Source organism: Chiloscyllium punctatum, chromosome 22 (assembly GCF_047496795.1).
Source record: "Chiloscyllium punctatum isolate Juve2018m chromosome 22, sChiPun1.3, whole genome shotgun sequence".
NCBI lineage: Eukaryota > Metazoa > Chordata > Chondrichthyes > Orectolobiformes > Hemiscylliidae > Chiloscyllium > Chiloscyllium punctatum.
In genome coordinates, this window is record NC_092760.1 from 84,931,403 (window position 1) to 84,959,238 (window position 27,836).

Sequence of the window (27,836 nt, forward strand, 5' to 3'; positions counted from 1 at the left end):
GGATTAGGGTTTACAATTAGATCAGACATGATTTTATTAAATGGTGGATCAGGCTCCCCATGCTTATGTTTGTGAATTTATTTTGTTTTTCAGAGAAAAGGTCGTTCTCATTCACACCTTGGTGAGCCTGCGTTTGGGTAACCTACGATCTCTGTGAGCTGCGTCCGTGATACCACATGGGAGGGTGGGGGTCTCCCCCCAACCCCGCTGACCTTTTGGTACATCTCTGGGCTTTCAGGAAGGAGAAGTTCTTGGGGAACGGGGAATGGCACCATGTCAGACCAGTCTCAGAAGCTCGCCGGAGGGACTTTACCTCAAGACACCATGGGGTAGATTTTATGCATGTTTTTTGTTGGGGGGGGGGGGGGGGGGGGGCGTGCATACAAAATATGGCGAGTGCCCATCCCACCTCCTTCCCACCCATCCCGATCCCATAATACAATGGAGGGAATACGTTGCCCTCTAGGATGCCTGCTCTTTGGCCAATTGAAGCCAGTTAACTGCCCACTACACTGGTATTTCACAGCTTCAATCTAGCTCCACTTTCCAGACACACTGGGCATTGGCAGGTGGCCAACATGTCTAGGCTGTTTAAGAATATCCTTCTTTGATGTCCCTTTATGTCATCCAAAGCATGTTATTGCTGCAGGATCGGCCTTTTGAACGTCTATTTGTCTGCTGGCACAGGTTGGGACATCTGTTATTAGAACACACTCACTCCACACCTATTCTGCACTACAAACAGCCACCTCTTTAAAACATCTTTCAGAGAAGGTTTTAATGCAACCTCCGAGTGTAAATTTTGATTCTAAACTAATTGCATATTTCGTGACTTGTCATTGAAACTAGAGCACAGTCCAACATTGTAGCAATAAGGAGGTGTGTAGCATTTAGCTGCGGCGGTATTACAATAAACTGACGGCTTTTTTATTCAGCATGTGCATAGAGTTAAGAATTTTGAACAACCATATCTTTGACACAAAGAAGTCTTTTCTTGTAGCAATCTGCCCAGACATTTCCTGTGTGAATGGGTCAATGAGATTTCAGTAGTTACACTATGTGCATTGGTGTCTCACAGTAGTTTCCACTTTAGATTTCATAGAACATGACTTTACTTTGTAAGTTATTTTGTGTAAGTTTTGTTTCATTGTGTTACAGACAGTACTGTCGGTCTGATGAATCTGAGCAGAAGGTAGATGAAAGAGAAAAGGCGGGGAAGGAATAAAAAGAGAAAAGAGACAGAAAAGGAGCAGCTGAGAGAAGATAAAGCAAATATGATGGAGTCAACAACCAAAGGAGTCAAACCAAAAAACAAAAAGACATTGCACCTGATCACAAGATTGCATTGGTTCTCATTATAGATCAGATAAGGTTTAACATAGATTTATAACTGATATTTTGACATTCTTCATTATCCTATATGTGAGCTTTTCAACAGGTCAGTAATGTTTTGGACGGTTTTAACAGTCAGTGTTTCCTTGACAACAATAAAAGTGTTCATACGTCAAAGGAATGGCACAGCCAGGGAGACAACAGGAACTGTTAATTGCCAGGTTAGAAAACCACTCTCAACTGTTGCTGCACCAAAAGCATTAGCTCAACAACTCGACAGCAGTATCGTAATTAGTTGCAGAAACTTCGCCATTGCTGGAGCTGTCGTCATAGCAGGCCGTTCCTCGCCAAATAAACAAAATCAATTTGCTTTACCATGGCAGACACGAGTCCTTTCTCGCTGCGTTTTAAAGCTGTCACCACCTGGACTATAACTGCTCGCTCAGCAGTTCCACCTTCTCTGCCTGCACGGAGACCTCCTTGTTTCCAGCACAATTCCCTGAACCAGCAAGTGTCTCTCTCAGTTTATTGAGCTCATACTCGTGCAAAATCTTCTGCGTTAAATACTTCTCCCGTTTTACCCGAGCTTTCACCTCACTCGGGACATCCGGAATCAGTGCAGCGATTGCAAACTTGACCAGGAAAACAACATGCTGGAAGTGAACAGCAATAACAAAATAAAAACCATAAATAAATCCACATCTACAGCACCGTGAACTTAGTCGGATAAACAGAGAATGTTAGAATTCAACAATGAAAGCCATTAGCATGATGTTTTGTCTGGGGGTTCAGGGATAGAAAGTTTCTGAGTTCTATAACACCTAACAATATCCTAGGCACTGGTTAATGTGCTCCAGGGAACATTACAGGCCATTCTGCTATAACGCAAGTTTTGTTAGCCCTACTTCGCTATAACGCGATTGACGAATTGGGGCCATTGTTTCGAAAGTGTGAACTTTTATAACGTGTGTTGGCTGTAACATTATTATAGTGCCAACATTTTAATCGCGGTTTCTAAAGCGCGATTTTTCTATATCACGGGGTTACACAAGAACGTAAACATCACATTATAGAAGAACTATTTGTATTCAGAAATAAATATTCAATGTTTACTTGTTTGAATGGTAAAGGTGGAAAGGATATTTCCTGTATTGGGAAGATCCAGAATTAAGGGTCACTCATTAAAAAGAGAGGTTGGTTGAATCTCTTTTCTCTCAGAAGGTGCTAATCTTTGGAACTGTCTTCCTGAACAGGTTGTGGGAGTAGAGTCCTTGAATATTTTTAAGGCAATTGTAGATAGATGCATTTTAACCAAAACAAAAACATTATCAGGATAAGTGGGAATATCAATGTGAGGTTACAATCAGATCAGCCATGAATGGCAAAGCAATTGGGAACGTGTCTGAGTATTCTCTGTAGCTTCTGCTTTGTACATTTGTGAAGAAGTAGTTGCATTTAAAGAATGACGTTTGGCTGCTTTACTGGAGTCAATGTGTTGGCAGTAAGGTTCCAGAAACAAGCGGTTTTGAATTAATGACTTAGAGAGATGTTTGTTAGGAAACTATGACAGCCCCACAGCCCTTTTCATTAACATACAGAATCATTAATTCCGTACAGTGTGGAAGCAGGCCATTCAGCCTATCGAGTCCACACTGACTCTCTGAAGACATTCCACCCAGATTCACCCCCCCTCCAACCCTCACCCAGGGCTAACCCACCTAACCTGCACACCTTTGTACTGAGAGAGTTAACCGGAGCACCTAGAGGAAACCCAAACAGACATGGGGAGAATTTGCAAACTGCACACAGTTGCCTGAGGGTTGGATTGTACTTGGTTTCCTGGCACTATGTCAAGAAATAGATGTCGTTCTAAAAAGATTTCTTCACCTAATCTAACCTGCCAAAACGGTTTACAAATTTAAAACTGGAGCTATTTTCACTAACAGGGCATCATTATTTCATAGCTCCAATTTAATAAGGCTCGACCTGGTAAGATGAGAGGGAGCTGCAGAATTTGCATACTATTGAAGTGCTGGAAAATACACAATTCTATTAAAAAATATATTCACAGGTTATGGGTTTCACTGGCCTGCACTTTTTGCCTGGGAGCAGTTAAGAGTCAGTCACATTGCTGTTAGTTAATCAAATTCCATCCAAATTAAAAACCACAATCCTATCAGCCTATGTGCTCAGCAGCTTTAATAATATTTTTTCAATCACTTGCATTTCACAATCAGAGGTTAAACTCTAAGAAGAGATTTTAATGATACCTCTAAGATGATAATGAATGCCATTTTTGCAGCCAAGATATGCCAGAACTGCATGTTGTGCTTATACTCTGATGGATGTCCTGCAGGGTAACGATAATCCTTATACCTGCACATTTGAAAAGGAAACATCTTTGTGAAATGAAAAAAGTCTCATTCAGTTTGCTATCAATAACAGCAACTTTTGACAGTGGTCTGAAAATCAAAACACTCAGGTCAAAGCAGCCCTGACCCCCACACAAATGATAATCTCCTACCTTGCAAATCAGAATTCCCCTCTAGCCAAACAGACAGGAGGTGTGCATGGGAACCCTGTAGAATCCCCATTGCAGCAGACTCCAGGGGAATGGCCTGGGAAAGTGAACTCTCCCCCTGTACAACCTCCTCACATCTGCAACCCTCCAAAGGTCTGCACTTAATTTGGAGAATTTGGACAGGTCTGATGAAATTAAGTAATTAGTTACCCAGGAAAGGTTAGACTATTAAATGCAGAGTCTATCCCCACGTTTATCTCATTCAAAACCCACAGATCCCTTTAAAAACCTAGATATCGATCCAAGAAGCCCTTTCCTGCTCCTGATACACATCTCCCCAGTCAGTAGCACCCACACCCTCATCTCTGCCAGATTAAGTCCCAATTCTGTGACCCAACCAGCAAACACATCCTGTTGCCAAAATTGGAGCAATCTCCACCAGGACGCAACCTGACCCCTACTCCCCCTGCAGACCCTACCTGGTCCCCTAATACTGGAGCGAACCGCCTACAGTCATTATCTGCTCTGCCCAATCCTCAGTGGACCCTTTCCTGAAAACTTACCTGCCCCCTCCCTTCTTATAACCTGCCTTCCTACCCCACCCTTATTAACTGTCACCTTACATATCTGGCACACAACCCTCTTGGCACCTTACCCTCTATCCCTCTGGCACCCAACCCTCCTGGCACTCTTAATATCACACCCATCTTCTGCATACACTGTTTGATAGCAGCTGTCACAGTGGTTCTGTGCAATTCCTGGCCTTTGAAATTCAGGGCGTAACAGCTGCTGTGAGCAAAGGGGCACGGTTGGCCTTCCTCTGACAGTTCTGTGCTGTGAAAGTATTGTCACAATGGAAGTATAGTTCCACATTTCAGCAGAAGCGCATCTCAGAAATGCGGAGCTCCCTTCCTTCATCAACAAGGGCAGGAATGTCAATCTGAGGGAGATTGCCACTGGCAGGAAAATCAGGCCCATTTTCAAGCTTTGTCAAAAGAACTAGATTGTTCTCTTTCGTTTAAAAATACATTTATAACTGAAGCACCATTGATAATCCACTTACCCGCAAGAAGGACATAAAAGTGTTTGTGAAATCCTTACCTGCAAGTGAGGATTTCAGATTTTCTTTGCAAGTTGGGGTGTATCTTTGAAACGCTGGCAATTGACAGACTGTTGTTGATGTAGCCTTGCATGGGTAGTTGAGAATTTTCAGAATAAGCGTACATGTAAACTAAACGGGGAATCATATCGGAGGTAAAAGCCACAATGAAAGCCTAAAATAATTTGAAAGGAGGAGTCATGACTGTAGTACAGGGTAATTGCATATTTCTACATAAATAAACCACTTTTTGAGAAGTCAGGTATATTAACGGGATGGTGAAAACCTTACCAATTCGAACACTCATTATAATATTATTCCCAAATTAATTTGTCCTACACTGCTAACATGTAATTTATTGGAAAAAGGAAATAATATCTCACACAATTATACGACAATGAAAAAAGTAGTTAAATTCCGCCCATTTTCCAGCATCTAATTGTGAAAAAAAAAATCAGTCTTCTGGAATGTCCCTTAAAGCATTTTTAGTAAAAATTGGCAAGTTTTCTTCCTTCATTCTTCAGCTTTCTCTCTTCTCTAGGAGATGTACTACCTCAGGTGTTTGAGGCAGCATAGGCTCTTCCAATCGAGTCCATTGATACTTTTTCAGAACCTCAGGGTCACTGGACTTCATGGGAAATATGCTGTTTCATATTTCCAGCATCCATAAGATCATAAGAAATAGAAACAGGAGGAGGTCACTTTGCCCTTCAGCTTGTTTTACTATTTAATGGGATCATGAGTGATCCAAATTTCCTCATGTCAGGAAAATGGGACATTTCCCTTTAATCCTGGACTCCCCCGCAGATCAAGAACTTATCTTAGCCTTGAGTAAAATCAAGGAATCTACCCCCACAGTTCTCTGTGAGGAGGAGTTCCAAAGACTCTCAGAGAAGAAATTCCTCCTCTCAGTCTTAAATTGGTGCCCCTTTGTTCTGAGACTACGCCCTCCAACCGTAGACTCTCATGTGATGGGAAACATCCCCTCAGCATTTAACCTGTTAAGCCCCTGAAGAATCCTAAATGTCTCCATGAGATCATCTCTCATTCTTCTAAGCTGCAGTGTGCTCAGTCCTAATCTCTTTAGCCTTTGCCCATAGACAATCCTCCATACCAGGGATCATTCTAGTGAACCTACTCTGAACTGCCACCAACTGAAAGATACCTTTATTTAAATAAGGAGATGAAACTTCTCACAATACTCCAAACATGGTTTCACCAGCACCTCCTACACAATTGCTACAGGAATGATCCCAAAATCATAGATGCCTGTCATTTCAATAAACCATGAGGTATACTTGCCAACATTTCTGATCTGGGGTGACTGCAATGTCCTAATGAAACACAACATATTCTCAAAAAACAACATCTAATTTCCCAATTAGATACTCGACAGCCTCAAGGTCTCAACATTGAATTCAAAACCTTCAGAGACTGATTACTTTATACATGCCGTCCATTTTTCTTATATTCTCATTCAACCCCCTTCCCTAAGTTTGTAGCTTGCTTACTGTGCACTCAGAAGAAAGGACTAATTCCCTCCTTACACACCTCAATACACATCCTTTATTCATCTATTATTTTTCTCTCGTCACTATTAACAACCCATTTTTCTTTTTGACTGGGCCACTACACATTTGCTTAAAAATTAGATTAGATTAGATTACTTACAGTGTGGAAACAGGCCCTTCGGCCCAACAAGTCCACACTGCCCCGCCGAAGCGTAACCCACCCATACCCCTATATCTACATCTACCCCTATCTAACACTACGGGTGATTTAGCATGGCCAATTCACCTGACCTGCACATCTTTGGACTGTGGGAGGAAACCGGAGCACCCGGAGGAAACCCACGCAGACACGGGGAGAATGTGCAAACTCCACACAGTCAGTCGCCTGAGGCGGGAATTGAACCCGGGTCTCTGGCGCTGTGAGACAGCAGTGCTAACCACTGTGCCACCGTGCCGCCCACAGGATTCCTGAAGAAGGGCTTATGCCCGAAACGTCGATTCTCCTGTTCCTTTGATGCTGCCTGACCTGCTGCACTTTTCCAGCAACACATTTTTAAGCTCTGATCTCCAGCATCTGCAGTCCCCACTTTCTCCCACTATACATTTGCTCTCTTGTTTCTTCTTTGCCTCTGTCAAAAAAGAACCTATTTTCCAATTTCTTTTCATTCTAAAGAGTCATGTCAGACTCGAAATATTAACTGTTTCTCTCTCCACAGATACAGCCAGATTTGCTGAGTTTCTCCAGCATTCTCTGTGTTTGCTTCAGATTTCCAGCACCTGCAGTATTTTGCTTTATTGTGTACTGAAAAGTTTTGCATCTATATTTCCTAAATCGTGTTTTATAAAAAGAAATTGTTTATCAAAAAAAAACTTTGTTGGTGGATTTCAATTCTGCAATCAATAGTTCAGAACATAAAACTTGGCCATAGCAATGTATCGGTAAAACCTAAATTGCTGGAGACACTCAGCACGTCTGGCAGCACCTGTGGAGAGAAAGCTAAGTTAAGTTGATTCACATACACTATTTGCTGAAGAAAAGATCAATGTGGATTTCACCAGTTTCCTCATTTCCCCTGCCCCCACCTCACCCCAGCTCCAAACCTCCAGCTCAGCACTGGCCCCATGACTTGTCTTACCTGCCTATCCACTCCACTCTCCTCCCTGACCTATCACCTTCATCCCACCCCCACTCACCTATTGTACTCTATGCTACTTTCTCCCCACCCCGACCCTCCTCTCATTTATCTCTCCACCTTTCAGGCACTCTGCCTCTATTCCTGATGAAGGGCTTTTGCCTGAAACATCAATTTTACTGCTCCTCGGATGCTGCCTGAACTGCTGTGCTTTTCCAGCACTACTCTAATCTAAACTCTGGTTTCCAGCATCTGCAGTCATTGTTTTTACCACCTTGAAGAAAAGAGTACAATTTGGAAGAATGCCATAAAAAAAAATCAATTCTGCTTTCTAAAGTGATTCCTGTGTTTATTTCATAGAGTCACAGCATGGAAACAGACCCTTCAGCACAACCAGTCCATGCCGATCATTATTCCAAACTAAATTAGTGCCATCTGTTTGTACTTGGCTCATATTCCTCCAAACCCTTCCTACTCATGTACTTATACAAATGTCTTTTAAACATTGTAACTGCACCTGCATTCACCAGGAACCACCCTCTGTGTAAAAACGTTGCTCCTCATGTCCTTTTTAAATCTTTCTCCTGTCATCTTTGAAATATGCCCCCTAGTCTTGAAATCGTGCACTATATGGAAAAGACATCTGCCATTCACCTTACCTTTCCCCTCATGATTTTAAAAACCTCTATCAGGTCACCCCTCAAACTCCTGCACTCCAGTGAGAAAAGTCCCAGGCTATCCAGCCTCTCCTTATAACTTAAACCTTCCAACCCTGGCAATATCCTGGTAAATCATTTCTGAAATCTCTCCAGCTTGATAATATCCTTCCTATAACCAGGCCAGATTTCCACATCTGGAGTTCTTTGTTTTATTGGAAATGGGTAATACCTTGTCGAGACTTCAGAGAGACAATGTATTCCACTAAACTTGGTCCTAAGGATAATTTATTAAAATCCCTACAGTGTGGAAACAGGTCCTTCGGCCCAACAAGTCCACATCGACCTTCTGAAAAGTAACCCACCCAGACCCATTCCCCTACCCTATATTCACCCCTGATTAATGAACCTAGTCTGCACATCCCTGGACACTATGAGCAATTTAGCATGACCAATTCATCTTTGGCTTGAGAGAGGAAACCGAAGCACATGGAGTAAACCCACACAGACACGGGGAGAACACAGACAGTTGCCAGAGGCTGGAATCGAACCCAGGTCCCTGGCGTTGTGAGGCAGCAGTGCTAACCACTGAGCCACCATGCCACACACTTCAAATATAGTACAGAAGGTATCACAGTTTTGTGGAACAGGCAGGGTAGACCATATATTCTTTTTCTTTTGGTTTGTCCAAATTATACTGAATGGTGGCCATGGCTCAAGGTACTTTATGAACTAACCCTGCTCCTTTTCCTTACTTTCTGGCAAGATTGTAGTCTGACTAAGACCTGTAGTAATACTACTTTATACACATGGCACCAACAGTCTGATAGTTACCAAAGGATGAGGTCGTTAGTTAGCTCACCAAGCACACACTGGCCAAAGAACTACAACGAAAACTGAAACACCCTCGTCAGCAGATCAACCGTTCACTCGGAATTCACTGACAACCTTAGGAACACTGAAATTGAGGAGGATGAAATCAAGGTTTCATTCAATGTCACAGTTCTATTCCTCTCCTTTGATACATCACTAGCCAAAGAGACAATTGCCACACTAGTAGAGGAGCTGGTGAAAATGACTCACAGAAACACCATCAGCATTGACAACAAACTCAAGCTATTAGGCCTATTAGACCTAAGCCTCACCCCCATTTTGTCTTCAACAGCCAGAATAAGTCAATGGCACACCATTGGGCTCTGCCATCTCAGGACTAATAGCAGAAGCAGTCAGGCAGAGATTTGAAAACACAGCCCTTCCCCTAATCTAACTATGAATACAATACGTGGACGACACATTTGTCATCATCAAACATACTAGACTGGAAGAAAAACACTACTCACCGGCATCAAGTTTAACATGGCGGAAGAGAACAATAGCCATCTCCCATTCCTAGATGTCATGGTAGAACGGATAACCAACAGAGGATTTACAACTAAAGTACACAGGAAACCCACCCACATGGAGCAGATCCTTAATTACTATAGCAACCACCCCAACATCCACAATCGGAGTTGTGTCAAGACCCTATCCAAAAGAGCCGTGACACACTGCAACACACCAGAATTGCGCAAGGCAGAGGAAGAACACATACACAAAGTCTTTGCTAACAATGGATACCCCATCAGCTTCATCCACCAATGCTTGCCCAACAGACAATGCCAAGTAGACACTGTATCTGCCAACATTCTGGCCACCCTACCCTACGTGAAGAACACATCAAAATGAACTACCAGACTGTTACAACTACTGGGTATTACGGTGGCACTCCAACCAACAGCCACACTATGCCAGGACTAAGCAGGACTAAGGACTATCAATAGCATGCAGGACCAACTTGGTATACACAATTCCTTGCAACAACTGCAACAAGCATTACATCGGACAAACAGGAAAGCTAGCCATCCTACTTCACAAACATCAACTGGCTACTAAATGACATGATCCGCTCTCCCTCATCTCCATATACATGGACCAAGAGGGCCATCAATTCAATTATGAAAAATTTACTATCCCAGAGACACGACAGAGAGTTCTTGGAAGACTGGATTTTAACCAAAAAGGCCATCAGCAGATATATAGAGATAGAGAAGACCTGGAAGTGACACTCCCCCCACATTAAAACCAAAAGAACAACAGTGCTTCATGGAAGTCACACTGATGTTGTTACCCAGCACGGTAAAAACAATTAGTTGGATCACTATTAGCTCATCGAGCTAACCAACAACCTCATCCACAACCCGAGCTACAGATCTTTGTGAAAATGTTAAAAATTAGCTACCAAAGGACTATAACATATAATCTAGGCAACTCCCAAGTCCACACCAATGGGGAAGTACTTAATTCCTTGTTTTTGGCCTCAGTTCAAGGTGGGCCACGTTTCTTGGCAACAGCAAAGACCTTGAAAATCTGAATGAAATATTTTGCATAAAGAATTTACGGTGCTACACCAACTAGCATGAATACTTACATTTGTAACCACAGAGAAAATGGCCACACCGTTCAGAATCTGGTGCCATATTCCTATACTGTGAGCCTTTGCTGCCATGGGTCTCTTGAACTGTGTGATGAACTTCCAGGCATCCACACGGATTTCGATAATGTTGTTGAGCAGAGCAAGAACTGGTGCCAGAGGAAATGAGGCCACAAAGAGAGTGACAAACCCAAACTGGATAACTGTAATGGAAACAGCGCATAACACAGCTTAAATCCATTCCGTTCTCAATGCTCTTTGTCATTTTTGATTTATGACTTGCTTTCATTATTACTTAATGGAAAGATGGCTTCCAATTTTGGCCACAATTACATAAAAAGGCACTCCAGAAACATGATTCACTTATGCTATTTGCTGAAGAAATCATAATGAAAAGAGTATAATTTGGAAGGAAAAATGGGAGGCACGGTTGCTCAGTGGTTAGTACTGCTGTCTCACAACGCCGTGGACATGGGTTCGAGTCCAGCCTCGGGGCGACTGTCTGTGTGGAGTTTGCACATTCTCCCAGTGTCTGTGTAGGTTTCCTCCGGGTGCTCCAAAGTCCTCCCACAGTGCAAAAATGTGCACGTCAGGGTGGATTGGCCATGCTAAGTTGCCCATAGTGTCCAGGAATGTGCAGGTTAGGCAGCTTATCCATAGTAAATATGGGGTTAATGGGATAGGGTGGTATGTCTGGGTCTGGGTGGGATGTCATTCGGAGGGTCAGTGCAAACTCAATCAGTGCACTTCCCTGATTCTATGAAAATGCCATGAATTTAAGATTTAAATTTGTGTTAAAGTGGAGTCAAACTCATGAAAAATATTCACTTTCAGATATTACATTTTATTTCCTCCTTATTGTCCAATTTTTCCTTCAACTACTTTCTACCTTATTGTAGAAAGATTACTTGGATATACCTGAAATGGGTCAATTGTCTAAAGACAAAAGGTTTTTCTCACTGGAGTTCAGAAGGGTAGGAGGTGACTTGATTGAAATGTGTACGATCCTGAGGGGAAATATATTTCCCCTAATGGTAAAACCCAGCCCTTGGAGTTGCTATGTGAAAATAAGGGATCACCTATTTAAGGCAGTGATAAGGAGAAATTATTTTCTCAAGAGGGTTGTAAGTCTTTGGAATTTTTTGTCAAAAAGCACTAGAAGCAGAGTCCTTGGATATTTTTTGAGGCAGAAGTAGACAGATAGATTACGCATGGGGGTGAAAGGTTATTGAGGGCAGGTGGGAACTGGAGCAAGATTCCCAATGAAGGGCTTTTGCCCGAAACGTCGATTTTCCTGCTCCTTGGATGCTGCCTGACCTGCTGTCCTTTTCCAGCACCACTCCAATCTAAATTCTGGTTTCCGGCATCTGCAGTTCTCACTTTTGCCCTGGGAACTGGAGGAAGCAGATCTTAGAATCATAGAATCCCATTCGGTCCATCACGACCACGCTGAGCCTCTGAAGAGTATCCCGTCTGCCCTATTGCCATAATCCTGCAATTCCCTACCTAGCCTGCATATCCATGGGCAATTTAGTGTGGCCAAGCCGCCTAACCAACACATCTTTGGACTGTGGGAGGAAACCCATGCAAACACGGGGAGAATGTGCAAACTCCACACAGACAGTCGCCCGAGGCTGGATTTGGACCCAGGTCTGCTGTGAGGTAGCAGTGTTAACCACTGAGCCACCTAATCACTGGCAGAACAGGTGTAAGAGTTGAGGGGCCTACTCCTGTTCCTAATTCATATGATGGCTTGTTCATAAGTATAATACTTTTCCAGATCAACACAATCTCCTGATTTTGTTCTCAGACTTTTTGTTAGAATATTAACTATTCAATGCTTTCTTTCCATCTACTCCAGTCCTTCCAGTTCTGTCAGTGTTCTGAATAAGAAAGCATACAAACTGTTATTACAAAGTGCAGTGAGGTAAATACTTGAAAATGACAAGGCTTTGAAGACTTTGTTTTGCAAAGATAGTCTTGGTTCAATTTGAAAGCACGTTTGTAATAAGTTTCCTGCTTAAAGGAAATAGGAAACAAAACAAATTTAACAGAGAAAATCCTAGTATTTATGAGTCTTTAGTTCAATATTGTCATTTTATAATATCTCATAATTTTGTAACACCATTAAGTTGAGTCCAACAATTATCAGAATCATTGGCAACCTTTAAGCGACATTTGGATGGGTACATGGATGGGTGCTTAATCTAGGTTAGAAGTTCGGCACAACATCGTGGGCCGAAGGGCCTGTTCTGTGCTGTATTGTTCTATGTTCTATGTCTATGTTCTAATTATGGAGCAGTGCTGTACAACAACCAAAGGCACAGGCTAAGACTTTGTTTTATGCAATTATCAACTGTTAATTATCAATTATTGTATCAACTATTCAGCTAGAACTCATTCGGCACGTGGAGGTAGAAAGGAGATGATAATTCAATACGAGTTACAGAATCATACAGTATGGAGGCAGGACTGTCAGTCCAACTCATCCATGTCAACTAGGAATCTGAAACTGTATTAGTTCCGTTAGCCTGCGTTTGGCCCATACCCCTCTAAACCTTTCCTATCCATGTACCTGTCCAAACATCTTTTTAATGTTATAATTATACCCCCACCCACCACTTCCTCTGCCAGCTCATGGTGTACAGGCATAGTCCTCTGTGTGTAAAAGTTGTCCCTCCGACCCCTTTTAAATCTTTCCACTCTTACCTTAAACCTATGCCCTTTAGCTTTGGAGTCCCCTACCCTGGGGAAAAGACCTAGGCTATTCACACAATCCACACCCCTCATGATTTTATAAGTCTTTGTGAAGTCACTCCTTTGCCTGTGATGCTCCAGGCAAAGATGTCCAGGCCTATCCAGTCAATCCTTCAAATCCATCAGTCCCAGCAAATTCCCTTTAAATTTGTTTCTGTAACCTTTCTAGTTTAACAAGCCGATAGTCACTGGGAAGCTTTCCAACTGCTCATGAAGAAGCAACGTTGGAAAAAAAAAGATTGGATTAGGTTCCCTGTTTACACCCTTGGGCCAGCATGTTGAGCAGAGATTTGTGATGATACTGTGGCTTTAAGAGGTCTATTTTGTCCTTTTCATTTCAAGGCAGAGAAAATGCACACTCTACCAGTTTCACTGGAGTAAACAGCTTGAGGGGCCTTGATTTTTTAAAAATTTGGAACAATAGAAGCAACTTGAATGGGTGTGGTCAAGACCCCCCAGAACCAGGATTTTTCGTTGTTAGCTTTCAGCAGTTGCTGTCGGGGTCTTGAAGAAGTGGAAGCTATTTTGTCCCCCTCTCGGTTACAGCTAAAAGCTGGGGTTTCTCTTCTAAATGTGGGAGCTGCACGCGAGACAGTCTGTTTACTGAATTTGCCTTTTGCCAAGAGTATGTTTATAGAATGTTACTATATCAGAACAGTTAATTATTAATAGTTATTGTGCCTATTATTCCGTTAAGTTTTCTAATAGAGGCAATTTACATCAATTCCTAATTTCTTTTGTTGCATTTTAACAATAGCGGACGAATAAAGTGTATTCTACCTGAAATCCAGTAGTTCGACCAATCAAATTACATCTGGAACATAACACTTTAACTTTACCTTTAAAATAAGAAAATGTTGGGGGTCTATATTTTCTTCTGAACATTTTGAGGGGGGTTTGGTCTGGTCCATAATAGATTAAAGAATGTCAAAAGAACAAAAATATTTTGTAGTAATCTGGGAGCTGACCAAACAAGCAACTGGATATTGTAACCTTGTGAAAGGAAGGATTTTGGGTGATTTGGGCTAAAATTAATTGATGGTCCCAGTAAAGAGACAAGATAGTTCAATGCTGGGAGCATTTCTCTCCTGTATTCCTGACTTGATATTGGTCAGTTATTTCACTCACCCATTTCCAGATATTCATAGAAAAGGCCAAGTTGTCCCATGTCCTGTAAATCGTGGTCCTGCTCCCAACGAGAGTACAGTCTCTCTGGATGGTGCCTGGCATTCCGACTCACCCACCAGTTTTTCACCCATCTGCAGAAGAAAGCAGTGAAGAAATGAAAGGTTAATGTCACAGGTGCTGAGAGTTCACCTGGTACTCCTGTGTGATGTCACACAGTCTACTTTATCTTGCCGAGTCATGTCACGTTGTCCAACAGCCACAATCGATACACAGGGTGATGTCAAAGAGCCACATCATCTGGTCCCATCTCTGAAGATTGTCGCTCAGGCTCAGAGTTTCAAGTTCACATTTTAATGACAAAAACAAGTAGTTCAGGTTTGCTTTTGACCGGTGTGGACTCAATGGGCCAAAGGGCCTTTTCTCTGTGCTGTAGACCTCAATGACTCTGGCTATTTATCAAAGTCAGATCAGGATTCAGAATGTGACAGATGGTCAGATATAAGCTCCACATTTGGGATGAGAAGGGAAGTTATTAATTGTCTTTTCTCCTTCACCAAAGGTCTCCAGAGCATTTGGGTTTAGATTATGTAAAAATAGGAATAGTTTGGATATTGTATACTAAGTTATGGACGAGGAGTATCGTTGGGGGGAGAAGTCATACAGTAGACATAATTCTGCAGGGGTTAATGTTCACATTACATTGATTTCATCCATTGTACTGATGTCACATACACTCTGTTGATGGAGACCAAAGATTATTGTCTCACCTTCAAACAAAGCAGATGTACATGTACCATCATGCCAGACCAAATACAATTGTATTTATTGCCATCATTAAAAAAATCTTTTTGTTATCCAGGGACAGTGCCTTGGTTGCGGGCACTGTACTCACTCTGCTCTATCTTCTACTGCTAACTACTAGGTCAGCCCAAGCCAAAGGCAGATTGGTGATAGAAAGCTCCTTCAAACCAACCATAACCCGTACATATAGAGTCATAGAGATGTACAGCATGGAAACAGACCCTTCAGTCCAACCCATCCATGCTGACCAGATATCCCAACCCAATCTAGTCCTATCTGCCAGAACCCAGCCCATATCCCTCCAAACCCTTCCTATTCATATACCCAACCAAATGCCTCTTAAATGTTGCAATTGTACCAGCCTCCACCAATTCCTCTGGCAGCTCATTTCATACCGTACCACCCTGTGAGTGAAAAAGTTGCCCCGTAGGTCTCTTTTATATCTTTCACCTCGCACCCTAAACCTATGCCCTCAAGTTCTGGACTCCCCCACCCTAGGGAAAAGACTTTGTCTATTTACCCTATCCATGCCCCTCATAATTTTGTAAACCTATATAAGGTCACCCCTCAGCCTCCGACGCTCCAGGAAAAAACAGCCCCAGCCTGTTCAGCCTCAGTCTATAGCTCAAATCCTCCAACCCTGGCAACATCCTTGTAAATCTTTTCTGAACCCTTTCAAGTTTCGCCACATCTTTCCGATAGGAAAGAGACCAGAATTGCACGCAATTTTCCCACAGTGGCCTAACCAATGTCCTGTACAGCCACAACATGACCTCCCAACTCCTGTATTCAATACTCTGACCAATAAAGGAAAGCATACCAAACGCCTTCTTCACTATCTTATCTACCTGTGACTCCACTTTCAAGGGGCTATGAACCTGCATTCCAAGGTCTCTTTGTTCAGCAACACTCTCTAGGACCTTACCATTAAGTGTATAAGTCCTGCTAAGATTTGCTTTCCCAAAAAGCACCTCGCATTTATCTGAATTAAACTCCATCTGCCACTTCTCAGCCCATTGGCCCATCTGGCCCAGATCATGTTGTAATCTGAGGTAACCCTCTTTGCTGTCCACTACACCTCCAACTTTGGTGTCACCTGCAAACTTACTAACTGTACCTCTAATGCTCGCATCCAAATCATTTATGTAAATGACAAAAAGTAGAGACCCAGCACCGATCTTTGTGGTACACCACTGGTCACAGGCCTCCAGTTTGAAAAACAACCCTCCATCACCACTCTCTGTCTTCTACCTTTGAGCAAGTTCTATATCCAAATGGCTAGTTCTCCCTGTATTCCGTGAGATCTAACCTTGCTAATCAGTCTCCCATGGGGAACCTTGTCGAACGCCTTACTGAAGTCCATATAGATCACATCTACCTACTGGTCAAAGAACCAGAAGTGGTCATCTGGGAAAATAGTGCATGGGTATATCGGGGTAGATCTGAACCCCACCACAAGGAGAAGAATTCCAGAGAAAAAAAAGATGTTCAAACAAGTTCAGATCAACCATGATCCTATTAAATAGCAAAACAGGATCAAGGGGCTAAATGGCCTACGAGGTGAAAGTGAGGACGGCAGATGCTGCAGCTGAGTTGAAAGTGTGGTGCTGGAAAAACACAGCAGGACAGGCAGCATCCAAGGGGCAGGAGAGTCGACATTTCAGGCAAAAATCGACCTTTAGAGCAAAGTTTCCTGATGAAGGGCTTTTGCCTGAAATGTTGATTCTCCTGCTCCTCGGATGCTGCCTGTCCTGCTGTGCTTTCCCAGCACCATACTCTCGATGCTAAACGGCCTACTCCTGTTCCTATTTCTTACCGTCTGCAGTTATTGGCACTTTAAGAGCATTATCGCTTGAAGCTGATACAGACAGTCACTCAGCAGCTAAAATGTGATTATTGAGAGAGAGAGAGAGAGAGAGAGAGAGAGAGAGAGAGAGAGAGAAAGAGAGAGAGAGAGGAAACTGTGGGATGCTGGTTAGAAGAGTTGGGGCAACAGTATGGGCTAATAAAAGTGAGAAAATCCAGCCACACTTAGAAAATCCAGAGGCCTTAGTCAAGGGGGCTGAGTAGACACAACTAAAGGCCCCATAAAACCATCAGATAGAAGAACAGAATTAGGCTATTCAGCCCATCAGTCTGCTTCAACATTCATTGATTGGTTTCTCAACTCCATTCTTCTGTTTTCTCCCCATAACCCTTGATCCCTTTATCAATCAAGAACTTGTCTATCTCTGTCTTAAATACACTCAATGATTTGGCATCCACATCCCCCTGCGGAAATGAGATCCAAAGGTTCACTACCATCTGGTTGAAGAAATTCCTCATCTCAGTTCTAAAGGCTCATCCCTTCACTCTGAGGCAGTACTCTCGGGTCAGAGTCTCTCCTACTAGTGGAAACATTTTCTCCATGTCCACTCTATTGAGGCCTCTCAGTATTCTGTAAGTTTCAATCGGATCCCCCTCATCCTTTTAAACTCCATTGAGTACAGACCCAGAGTGCTCAATCACTCCTCGTATGACAAGCCCTTCAGCCCAAGAAATATTCTTGTAAACCTCCTTTGGACCCCCTCCAATGCCAGCACAGATACGCGGTCTTAGAAATACGGCCTGAAACTGCTGACATTATTCCAAATGCAGGTAAAAACAATGACTGCAGATGCTGAAAATCAAATACTGGATTAGTGGTGCTGGAAGAGCACAGCAGTTCAGGCAGCATCCAACGATTTCGCTGCTCGTTGGATGCTGCCTGAACTGCTGTGCTCTTCCAGCACCACTAATCCAGTATTATTCCAAACGCAGTCTGACCAGAGCTTTATACAGTCTCCGCTCTTGTATTCTACCCGTCTTGAAATGAATGCTAATGTTGCATTAGCCTCGCTAACCGCCAAATGAATCTGCATGTTAACCACCAGAGAATCCTAAACTAGGACTCCCAAGTCCCTTTGTGCTTCAGATGTCTGAAGCTTTTCCCCATTTAGAAAACCATCTATGCCCTTATTCTTTTTACCAATGTGCATAACTTCACACTTTCCCAGATTATATTCTATCCGTCATTTCTTTTCCCACTCCCCTCGCCTTTCCAAGGCTTTCTGTCACATCTCTGCTTCCTCAAAACTATTTGTCCCTCCATCTATCTTTGTGATATCTGCAAACTCACCTCCAGCAGGGTAACAGTGGAGATTCTAAAGGAAAATAAGGTACAAGATCAGAAAAGGAACGCAAGAGATTGTAAATGAGACTTCTTACCTCTCAAAATGAGCATCACAATATTGACATTTGGGCACAAGAGGTACAACTAAATAATAAGGAATGGGCCAGGAAATAAATTTAGATTGTGTTTACAGAGTCTGGCAGAAGATAAAAATGTCAAGAAATATTAAAGATTTAACAAGCACCAGAACTCAGTAATTAAGCTGTTGTTCTGGCAGGAAGATTTGTAAAGTCCACAACTAAATAACTTTATTTGAAAATACTGGGTAGATGGAAGTGTGTGATGTTTTAGACTGTCAGCGGCAGAAGGGCGACATGGTGGCTCAGTGGTTAGCACTGCTGCCTCACAGCACCAGGGCCGCGGGTTCAATTCCGGCCTCGGGAGTTTGTACGTTCTCCCTGTATGTGTGTGGGTTTTCTCTGGGTACTCTGATTTCCTTCCACAGTCCAAGGATGTGCAGGTCAGGTGAACTGGCCACACTAAATTGCCCATAGTGTTAGGTGCATTAGTTAGTGTCTGGGTGGGTTACTCTTTGGAGGGTCGGGTTGGGCTGAAGGGCCTGTTTCCATACTGTAGGTCCTCTAATCAAATGTGCATTTTATCCAAGAAGACTCTATGACAGGAAAACCCCATGTGAAGTGGATTGCCATCATTTTGATCGTGGAATTGTGGGAAAACCCTTAAAAGGGGAGAAAACCCACCAGCCAGTGGAACGATGCAAAGAATCAAATTTAAAAAACATTGAAATCAGCACATTGCAAGAGCACTGCAAGATTTTGATACCTGTTTCAACTTAAGGACAAATAAACCTCTTGAATGAGCATGACTGAACCAAAAAGTTCAAATTCCAGCAGAATCCATAGATAATTTAATGAATGGTCTGCACACATTGGTGAAAATCTGTGATTATGGAGATTTGAAATCATAATTTATAACAGGCAGAATCATTGTTAAAATTCATGATGATTTTTGTTTTGTCAGCTTTGTTACTGTCGAAGGTAGATTTACTCTCTTCAAATTGCACTGAAAGCAGAAACCTGAAAGAGTCACAGGAAAATTCTGAGAGGAAAAGACCAACACTACCTCAAGGAGGGGCAAAGGAGTCTATTCACTTCATAATGTAAAGCCATTCTAGAGAGGTATGTGACACACCCACAGAAGAACAACTCAAACAGCTGATAATAGAAACCAGTGACAGCACAGCATTATAACAAGGTCGCATAGGTACACATAATGTCCAGTCATCACTCTGGAATAGCATTATAATAGCAACGTTTAAGAGACGTTTAGATAGATACATGAACAGGTGGGGAATACAGGGATACAGACCATGTGCAGGCAGATGGATTCACTTAGAATGACATCATGGTCAGCACAGACATGGACCTTTTCCTGTGCTCTACCATTCCATGTTTTCTATGTTCGATGAATATTATATTTATAAAGCTGCAGGTGATTTTCAGACAATGTGCAAAAGTAAAACATGGTTTCTGAACAGTGGAAGTACTGGTGGTTGCACAAGTGAAGAATTCTATACAGTAGAAAATCCATGACCATTATTAAGATCTATACATTTGATATGATACTTCCATTCGAGAAGATACCTGAGGCATTCCTAGGGGAACTAGCTGATCCAGATAGGCCAGATGAAGCAAAATTCATCTATGTCAATTGACAGCCTTTTAATTTTGGGCTTGATACAGGATAAAGTTCCTGATCAAGCCTGTTACCATGACTGAAGAAGCAAAGGTTATGGCCTACAGAGATAGGACATTACAGACCTGTATAGCCCAGTTGATTCACACCTACAATATTCAGAATGACAGTGACCTGCAGACCATCTAGATTGGACGCACAATGATGCCAGACACTGGAATCCACAAAGGAACTACATTTCAGGCAACAGTGTTTCAGCAGCAAAGCAGAGAACAATAAAGAAATTTGAAATGATAACAGCAAAAAGTTGGAAGGTCTTCCTCTCCCGAGCACTCTCAACCCACAAAGTCAGTGCCTGGCAAATAATCAACTTGCAACAACAAACATTTAGAAAACCCAAGATATCCACAAATTTTAGTACTGCTAGAGAAATAAGACAGCAGCTAAATAGTCACGAGTCAGGTCATTACCGCAACTGAAGGACTCAAAAAACTTTAACTGAAATTGCCTTTACCTGCACTAGATACTCTCCCCTTCCCTTTTCTATTTATTTCCCATGCTTCTGTGTGTGTGTTTTTGTTGCGTTTTTGTTATCCTTTCAGGGTTATAGATGATGCAGACCTTTCTTAAACTCAAGAAACCATTGTAACTTTTATCTAATTATGTTTTAATTCAAGTGTGATAGTTTTTTGTTAGAAAGGAAATAAAAATAATTCTTGAAACCAACTGACAGAGCTTTAAAGAAGATTTCCCATCTTCACTTGGTTGTAACAAGTATATAAAGAGTAATTTTACAGCAATATTGAAGTATATTGCCCAGGTGTACAACCAGTTTCCCATATAAAAGTGATCATATCAGCCAACAAATCTTCTACACAATGCAAAGCAGCGGGATATAAAAATATATATACTTACGGCAAAAACGATTCCTGGATATTGCCCCAGATTTGCTTACCGGCCATAATAATGGTAAGCTGTGTTGTCAGCTCAATGAGACAGCCACCTGGGTCACACTGCGAAAAGTAGGCAGAAAGAAGCCAAATGTAATAAAGATAGACATTCAGCAAACAAATACTTTAAATGGAAAGACTCTGAAAAGTCAAAGTGACATGTCTCTTCATGTATTTTTATAAAACAGTGAAGCGTAGTGGTCAACCTAAATGGGGCACATTGGGAATGGTTCATTTCCCATAATGTTTTATCGAGATACATCAAAGTTGCCATTCAATACCAGGTATGATTAGCTCTGTGACTGGGGTATATTGGTGGGCACAAGTGCCTTCCAAACAGTTGATTCCCGGCCAGCAACACGATTTAGGGTGGCTCAGTGGTTAGCACTGGTTCCTTACAGTACCAGGGATCCAGGTTCAATTCCAGCCTCTGGCGACTGTCTGTGTGGAGTTTGGATGTTGTCCCTGTGTCTGTGTGGGTTTTCCTCCAGGTGCTCCAGTTTCCTCCCACAGTCCAATGATGTGCTGGTTAGGTGGGCTGCCGTGCAAAGCTGCCCCATAGCTTTCAGGTATGTGTTGGTTAGGTGGGTTAGCCATGGGGAATACAGAATCATAGGCTGGGCGTGGATGGGATGCTCTTTGGAACATTGTCACAGACTTGATGGGCCAAAAGGCATCTTTCCGCTCCATTGGGACTCTATAATTAAAATTCCAAAATCTCTGTAGTTGCTTTCACTCAGTATGACAGTGTGGATGGGTGACCATGAATGGGACAATCCCTTTTATTTCTCTCCGGCATCAGAACATAGTTCTGAATCACAAGGTTCATCAGGACAAACATCCAAGACTGATGCTCCAGTCTAAGACTGAGGGGGTTCTGCACAGTCAGAGGCACCACCTTTCAGATGAGACATTAAACTGAGGCTCAAATCCCTCCTCAGGCAGATATAAAAGAACCCAATGCAACACTTTGAAGACAAGCTGGTGAGTTAATCCTGATGTCCTGGTCAATATTTACTCGTAAATGTCATTTGTAATTGACGTAACACTAGTTATGAGGAGTTATTGGCTTCAAATTGACTGCTGTGTTTCCTACATTACAACAGTGCCTACACTTCAAAAGCACTGCAAGAGATTGTAAAGCACTTTGAGACCGCCTATGGGCTTAAATCTTTTATATATTATTAAAATGACGAAAGTCTTTCTTTCTTTCTCCAAATTTTATTCCCACTGAAATTAAAGCTGAAAAATCTGCAGAAGGGTCATTGGTCTCAAAATGTTGACTCTGCTATGTCCCACGGATGCTGCCAGACCTGCTAAGTTTCTCTATTTTGATTGCTGATATTGACTTGCAGTTTTTGCAACAGCCAAAATAAACCACAGGAGGGAGCACTTGGCATAGTAAAGGACCCAAAGCTTGAATACAAACCAAAATCCCAATGGAAGTATTAAGATCAAAATGGAGACCAATAAATGGAGCCATTCTTAATGCACTCAAGGAACCAATTATTTGGAACAGCAGGTTCAGTACACTTTAAAATTAGCAAACTTTCCATTTGTGTGAGCAGGAATTACGACTTACAGCCTTCAACAATTTTTTTTTGGAGGATATCTGTGGTTCATTTAATATTGCATTTTGGCAAAGTCTGTGTAGTAAAGATTTACCTTTGACGTGTCCATCACCAGCCTCCTACTTCACTCTGTGACCTCACTGTTTAAAAGTCCCTTCCTCCTTCCCCATGGCCTCACCTCCTCCCTATCTCTGGATCCTCACTCACCAATTCACCCCTCCTCCTCTTCCTCAGCCCCATGAAACTGCTCAACTCCCCTCCCCGAAAACCCCAACTATCTGGAATGTTCTGCCAACAGCCAGCCTGTTTCTAGGGATCCTGGAAGGTGAGCTGGGAGAGAGGGGGACAGGGGAGTGGGGAGAGAGGGACAGGGGGAGTTGTGGGAGAGAGAGACAGGGGGAGTTGGGATAGAGAGGGACAGGGGAGTTGGGATAGAGAGGGACAAGGGAGCTGAAAGAGAAAGGGACAGGGGAGTTGGGATAGAGAGGGACAAGGGAGCTGAAAGAGAGAGGGATAGGGGCGTTGGGAGAGAGAGGAACAGGGGCGTTGGGAGAGAGAGGGACAGGGTCGTTGGGAGAGAGAGGGACAGAGGAATTGGGAGAGAGAGGGACAAGGAGTTGGGAGAGGGAGGGACAGGGGGAGTTGGGAGAGGGGGGGACAGGGGGAGTTGGGAGAGGGGGACAGGAGAGCTGGGAGAGAGAGGGACAGGGGAGCTGGGAGAGAGAGGGACAGGGGAGTTGGGAGAGAGAGGGACGGGGAGTGTGAGTAGCATCTGGATGTTTTAGGACGTGGCGGGGTGGTGTGGTGTGGAGGGTGAGTACTGCTGGAAGTTGTTGGTGGGGGAGGGGAGGTGGTGGTGAACATTGCTGTGGGTACTGGAGAGCACAGATACTCCAGATGATTTACTTAGAGCCACACTCCTGAGCATTCTTCACACCCACGGTGAAAACACCCGTAACTAAATCTGTGTAAAATTCACGGTAAATACAGGGAAAACAGCCCAAGTCAGCCTGGTTCCTCCCAACCAGGGAATAACCTAGTCAGTGCAAAACTGGCAATCAGGAGTGTAAACTTTCTGCAGCGGTGCCATGGTTGTGCTTATGTTGGGATTTCCCCAGGGTCCCGACACGCATGAATCCTCCAAGATCTCCATGCACCTCCAATTCCATTCCCTAGCACATTCAACCTTCCCCATAATGACTTTGTCTTCATCTACTTTGCCCTGAACATTGGAATTCAAACGCTAAAGCTTTCAACCGCTACACCTCACTTTCTCCTGTAACTCCTTCCACGGAGTCTAGCTCAAAGACCAAGCTCCTGGCTCAGTGTCAAATTGTCTCTGCCTATACTGCTGTGAAGCACTGCGGGCAGTTCATACCACAGAGAGCTGTGGGGACAGAATGTATATTTACGGCAGAGATAGATAGATAGGTAGATCCTTGATCAGTCGGGGAGTGAAGGGTTACAGGCAAAGGACAGGAGAATGGGCGTGAGGAATGTTGGATCAGCCATGATCCCATTGAATAGTGGGATAAGCTTGAGGGGCCTACTCTTCTGATTTCTTACAGTCTATCAATGTTTTACTAGTTAAAGACCTTATAAGAATCCAGGTTGTTGTCATCATCTGTTCGGATGTCCTACCTCTTCATTTCGCCATATCCCAAACAGACGGTTATAGTCCCCAGGGTGACCAATGAACTTCCCTTTGAAGAAGGCAACATAGAAGCAGGAGGAATAGTAGTTAACGAACTGGAAGAGGAACATTTTCATGGTCAACCGGTTCTCATACTCCAAGTGAGTCCTGGGGATCTCTGGTAAATCAGAAAGAGAATAAACAACATGGAGTTGACAAAGCACTGCAGATACTAGAATCAGAAACAACAACAGAAATGACTGGGAGAACTCAGTGGATCTTGTGTGATCTATAGAAAGAAAGCAGAGTTAATGTTTCAGGTCCAGTGACCAACAAGTTACTGTGCTGCCCTTCGAATATCTTCTCTCTAAGATGTGGTGTCTAAAACAGCTGACAATGACTCCAGGTGTAGACCTGCCCAGACTTTGTACAGTTAGCTCATGACTGCGACTATCTTACTTTCTAATCCGCAGAAAATGAGATGTTGTTCTTCCGACTTGCACTGAGCTTCGCTGGAGCACTGCAGCCAACCTGAGTCAGAGATGTTGGCCAGGGAACGTGGTGAGGTATTGAAGAGGTGGGAAACTGGGAGTTCAGGGTCAACTTTGCAGACAGACGCAGTTGTTCTGCAAAAGGGTCATCCAGTCTGCATTTGTTAGGTGGAAAATGAGGTGCTGTTCTTGAACCTGGGAAGGTATGTTTGAGGTCTTGGATAGTGAGGAGGGAGGAAGTAAACGGGCAGGAGTTACACCTTCTGGGTTTTCTGCAGAAGGTACTGTCGGGGCTATTGTGGGAGAGGTGGGGTGGTGTAGGAAAATGGAGGAGTGGACCAGGGTGTTCGGGACGGAATGGTCCAACACATAATGCTGACAATGGAAGGGAGGGTCACGTGTGTCTGATGGCATCAACCTGCTGGACGTGGCAGACATATGTACAAAAATCCCCCGGAACCAGATTCCCTCTGATACTCTTTCTTCAGCACATATACCACCTTTCCCTGGTTAAAATCAATTCCAAAGAAGGATCATTGGGACCGAAATGTTGACTTTGCTTTCTCTGCACAGATGCTGCGAGACCTGCTGAGTTTCTCCAGCAATTTCTGTTTGTGATAGAAACTGATGTAAGTTTGGAGATGAATAACATTAAGGGATATGGGGACAGCACAGGAAAATGACATCGAAGTAGATAATTGGCCATGACCTAGAATAGTAGAACAGGCTTAAGGGGCTGAATGGCCTACTCCTGCGATTGTTGAACCAAATCATGAACGTTCCTTCTATGGTCAACAGATTGTGGCATGGGTCTTCAGCCTAATGTTTCTGACCCAGAGATATACATTACCATTGCACCACAATCCCAGAGCATCACAGGCCGCTCTCTCATGAGAGAGACAGAGGGGACTGATGGTGAGTTTAACTTGAGGTGTCGGGTTGGGTGGAAGATCGAGAAGTAACCTCAGCTGGTGCAGGACTTGAACCTGCTCTGCTGGAGTCACTCTGCATCACAAAGCAACTGAATTACATAACAACCTGTACCACAAGACCTGTTACAAATTTCAGTCGGTTCTTCTATAACGTGATGGTTGCCTTCTTGTTTAACCCTGCGTTATACAGAAATCATGGTTCAGGAACAGTGTTTAAAGTATTGGCGATGTAACCACGTCACAGCCAACACACGTTTTCAAAGTTCGCACAGTAGAAACATTGTCCCCCATTCATCAATCGCGTGACAACGAATCCGCGTTGACAAGACGGGTGTTATAACAGAACAACTCATACCACAATAACCATTTGAGAATCTAAATCTGTTTCAACAAGAAATCTGTAAAATGACATTGCCATAAAAATATAATTGGGTTCTCTCCAGTGTCAGCTATCTTTACTCAGTCTCAGTCCCGCCCAGCACTAACTTCATTGACTGCCCTTCAAAGTGCCCAGCAATATACTCAGTTTTACGAGGGGTGAGGCACCAAGCTTATCAATGAATAAAATAATTTCCCCTCAGCGTAGCAAATTGTAGCATTAAATGGGAAGCTTTCACTTTGGAAATGATTAGCATCATGTATAAAAGTAAACACCTTGATAAAACCAGAAGGTTCAAGAACAGCTTCTTCCCTGCTGTTAGGAGACTGCCCAATGAACCTCTCTGATTTCAAATCGAACGTTGATCTTGCTTTGTGCACCTCCTGTGCAGCCATAACCTTATATGCTTCACTCTGTCGAAGTGCCCTATGATCTGTATGTCCTTGTTTGCTATGATCTGCCTGTACTGTTCACAAAACAGAACTTTTTCCACTGTACTTGGGAACATGTGACAACAATAAATCAAATCAAATCAAAACATTAAGAAAAACGTTCTCGTGGAGAAAGATGGTGAAAGAATCAGCTTTACCAAGATCTGTGATCCAGATTGCCACCCTCTCATAGAAGTAGTTTAGAATCATGATGATGATAAAGTTCAGGACGGACGCGGTGACTGAGGTTGCCATCTGAGGTGTGAAGAAAGTGCCAATGTACCTGACCTTCTCCATGTTCACAGTGATCTTGGCAAAGGTGGCATACATCGAGAGGCGGTACACGATAACCGCAATGATACAGATCAGGATTAAAAAGATCTAGGTGGAAAGACAAACAAATAATAGCTTGGTAATGGGAGCTTTGCTGAAAACTGGGTACTTTTTTTTATTAGATTAGATTAGATTACTTACAGTGTGGAAACAGGCCCTTCGGCCCAACAAGTCCACACCGCCCCGCCGAAGCACAACCCACCCATACCCCTACATCTACCCCTCACCTAACACTACGGGCAATTTAGCATGGCCAATTCACCTGACCTGCACATCTTTTGGACTGTGGGAGGAAACCGGAGCACCCGGAGGAAACCCACACAGACACGGGGAGAATGTGCAAACTCCACAGTCAGTTGCCTGAGGCGGGAATTGAACCCAGGTCTCTGGCGCTGTGAGGCAGCAGTGCTAACCACTGTGCCACCGATTTTGTGGAATCTTTCAGTCTGATACATATCAGGACAAATGCAAGAAAGCTAATTTATTGCTTCCTTTGAACTTTGGAATTCTTGCATCTGTCCTGATGAGTGCAAGGTGAAAAGCTTTAACAAAGTACAACTTAATTCATTGATTAGAAAGGACAATTGTAATGAGCATCCTCCGTGAAAACTTTTCACAATCCTAAATTTAAATTTGGCCTGGTCAGGTGGTTCACAGTTCACACCTCACTGCAGGCCATTGGAGCTGTACTGCATAGCTGAAAGGGTTTTGTTTAGAGTTTTTGTGCTCTGTCCTTGTCTCAAGAATGGATGTGGTAAAATAATTTGTAGTGTACTGTGTGGTGTATTGGAATAAAATCTGCTGCAGTAAACAGGCCAAAATACCAAGCAGCTGCAAGCAA

The 27,836-nt window shown here is 43.1% G+C and overlaps 1 protein-coding gene across 7 annotated transcripts in view; it reads right to left on the bottom strand.

Moving 5' to 3' along the window:
- Window positions 1-363: 363 nt before the first annotated feature.
- ano5a (anoctamin 5a) overlaps window positions 364-27,836 on the bottom strand; it is a 196,031-nt gene continuing 168,558 nt past the window's right edge. For all 7 annotated transcript variants that reach the window (XM_072592754.1, XM_072592753.1, XM_072592751.1 and 4 more), the window contains 8 exons: window positions 26,821-27,043; window positions 24,438-24,607; window positions 21,191-21,288; window positions 14,608-14,738; window positions 10,720-10,925; window positions 4,955-5,127; window positions 3,603-3,708; window positions 364-1,985 (listed from right to left, as the gene is read on the bottom strand). In XM_072592754.1, coding sequence (XP_072448855.1) covers window positions 1,761-1,985; window positions 3,603-3,708; window positions 4,955-5,127; window positions 10,720-10,925; window positions 14,608-14,738; window positions 21,191-21,288; window positions 24,438-24,607; window positions 26,821-27,043 — 1,332 coding nt within the window. In that variant the 3' untranslated portion in view covers window positions 364-1,760. The remainder of the gene's footprint in view (window positions 1,986-3,602; window positions 3,709-4,954; window positions 5,128-10,719; window positions 10,926-14,607; window positions 14,739-21,190; window positions 21,289-24,437; window positions 24,608-26,820; window positions 27,044-27,836) is intronic.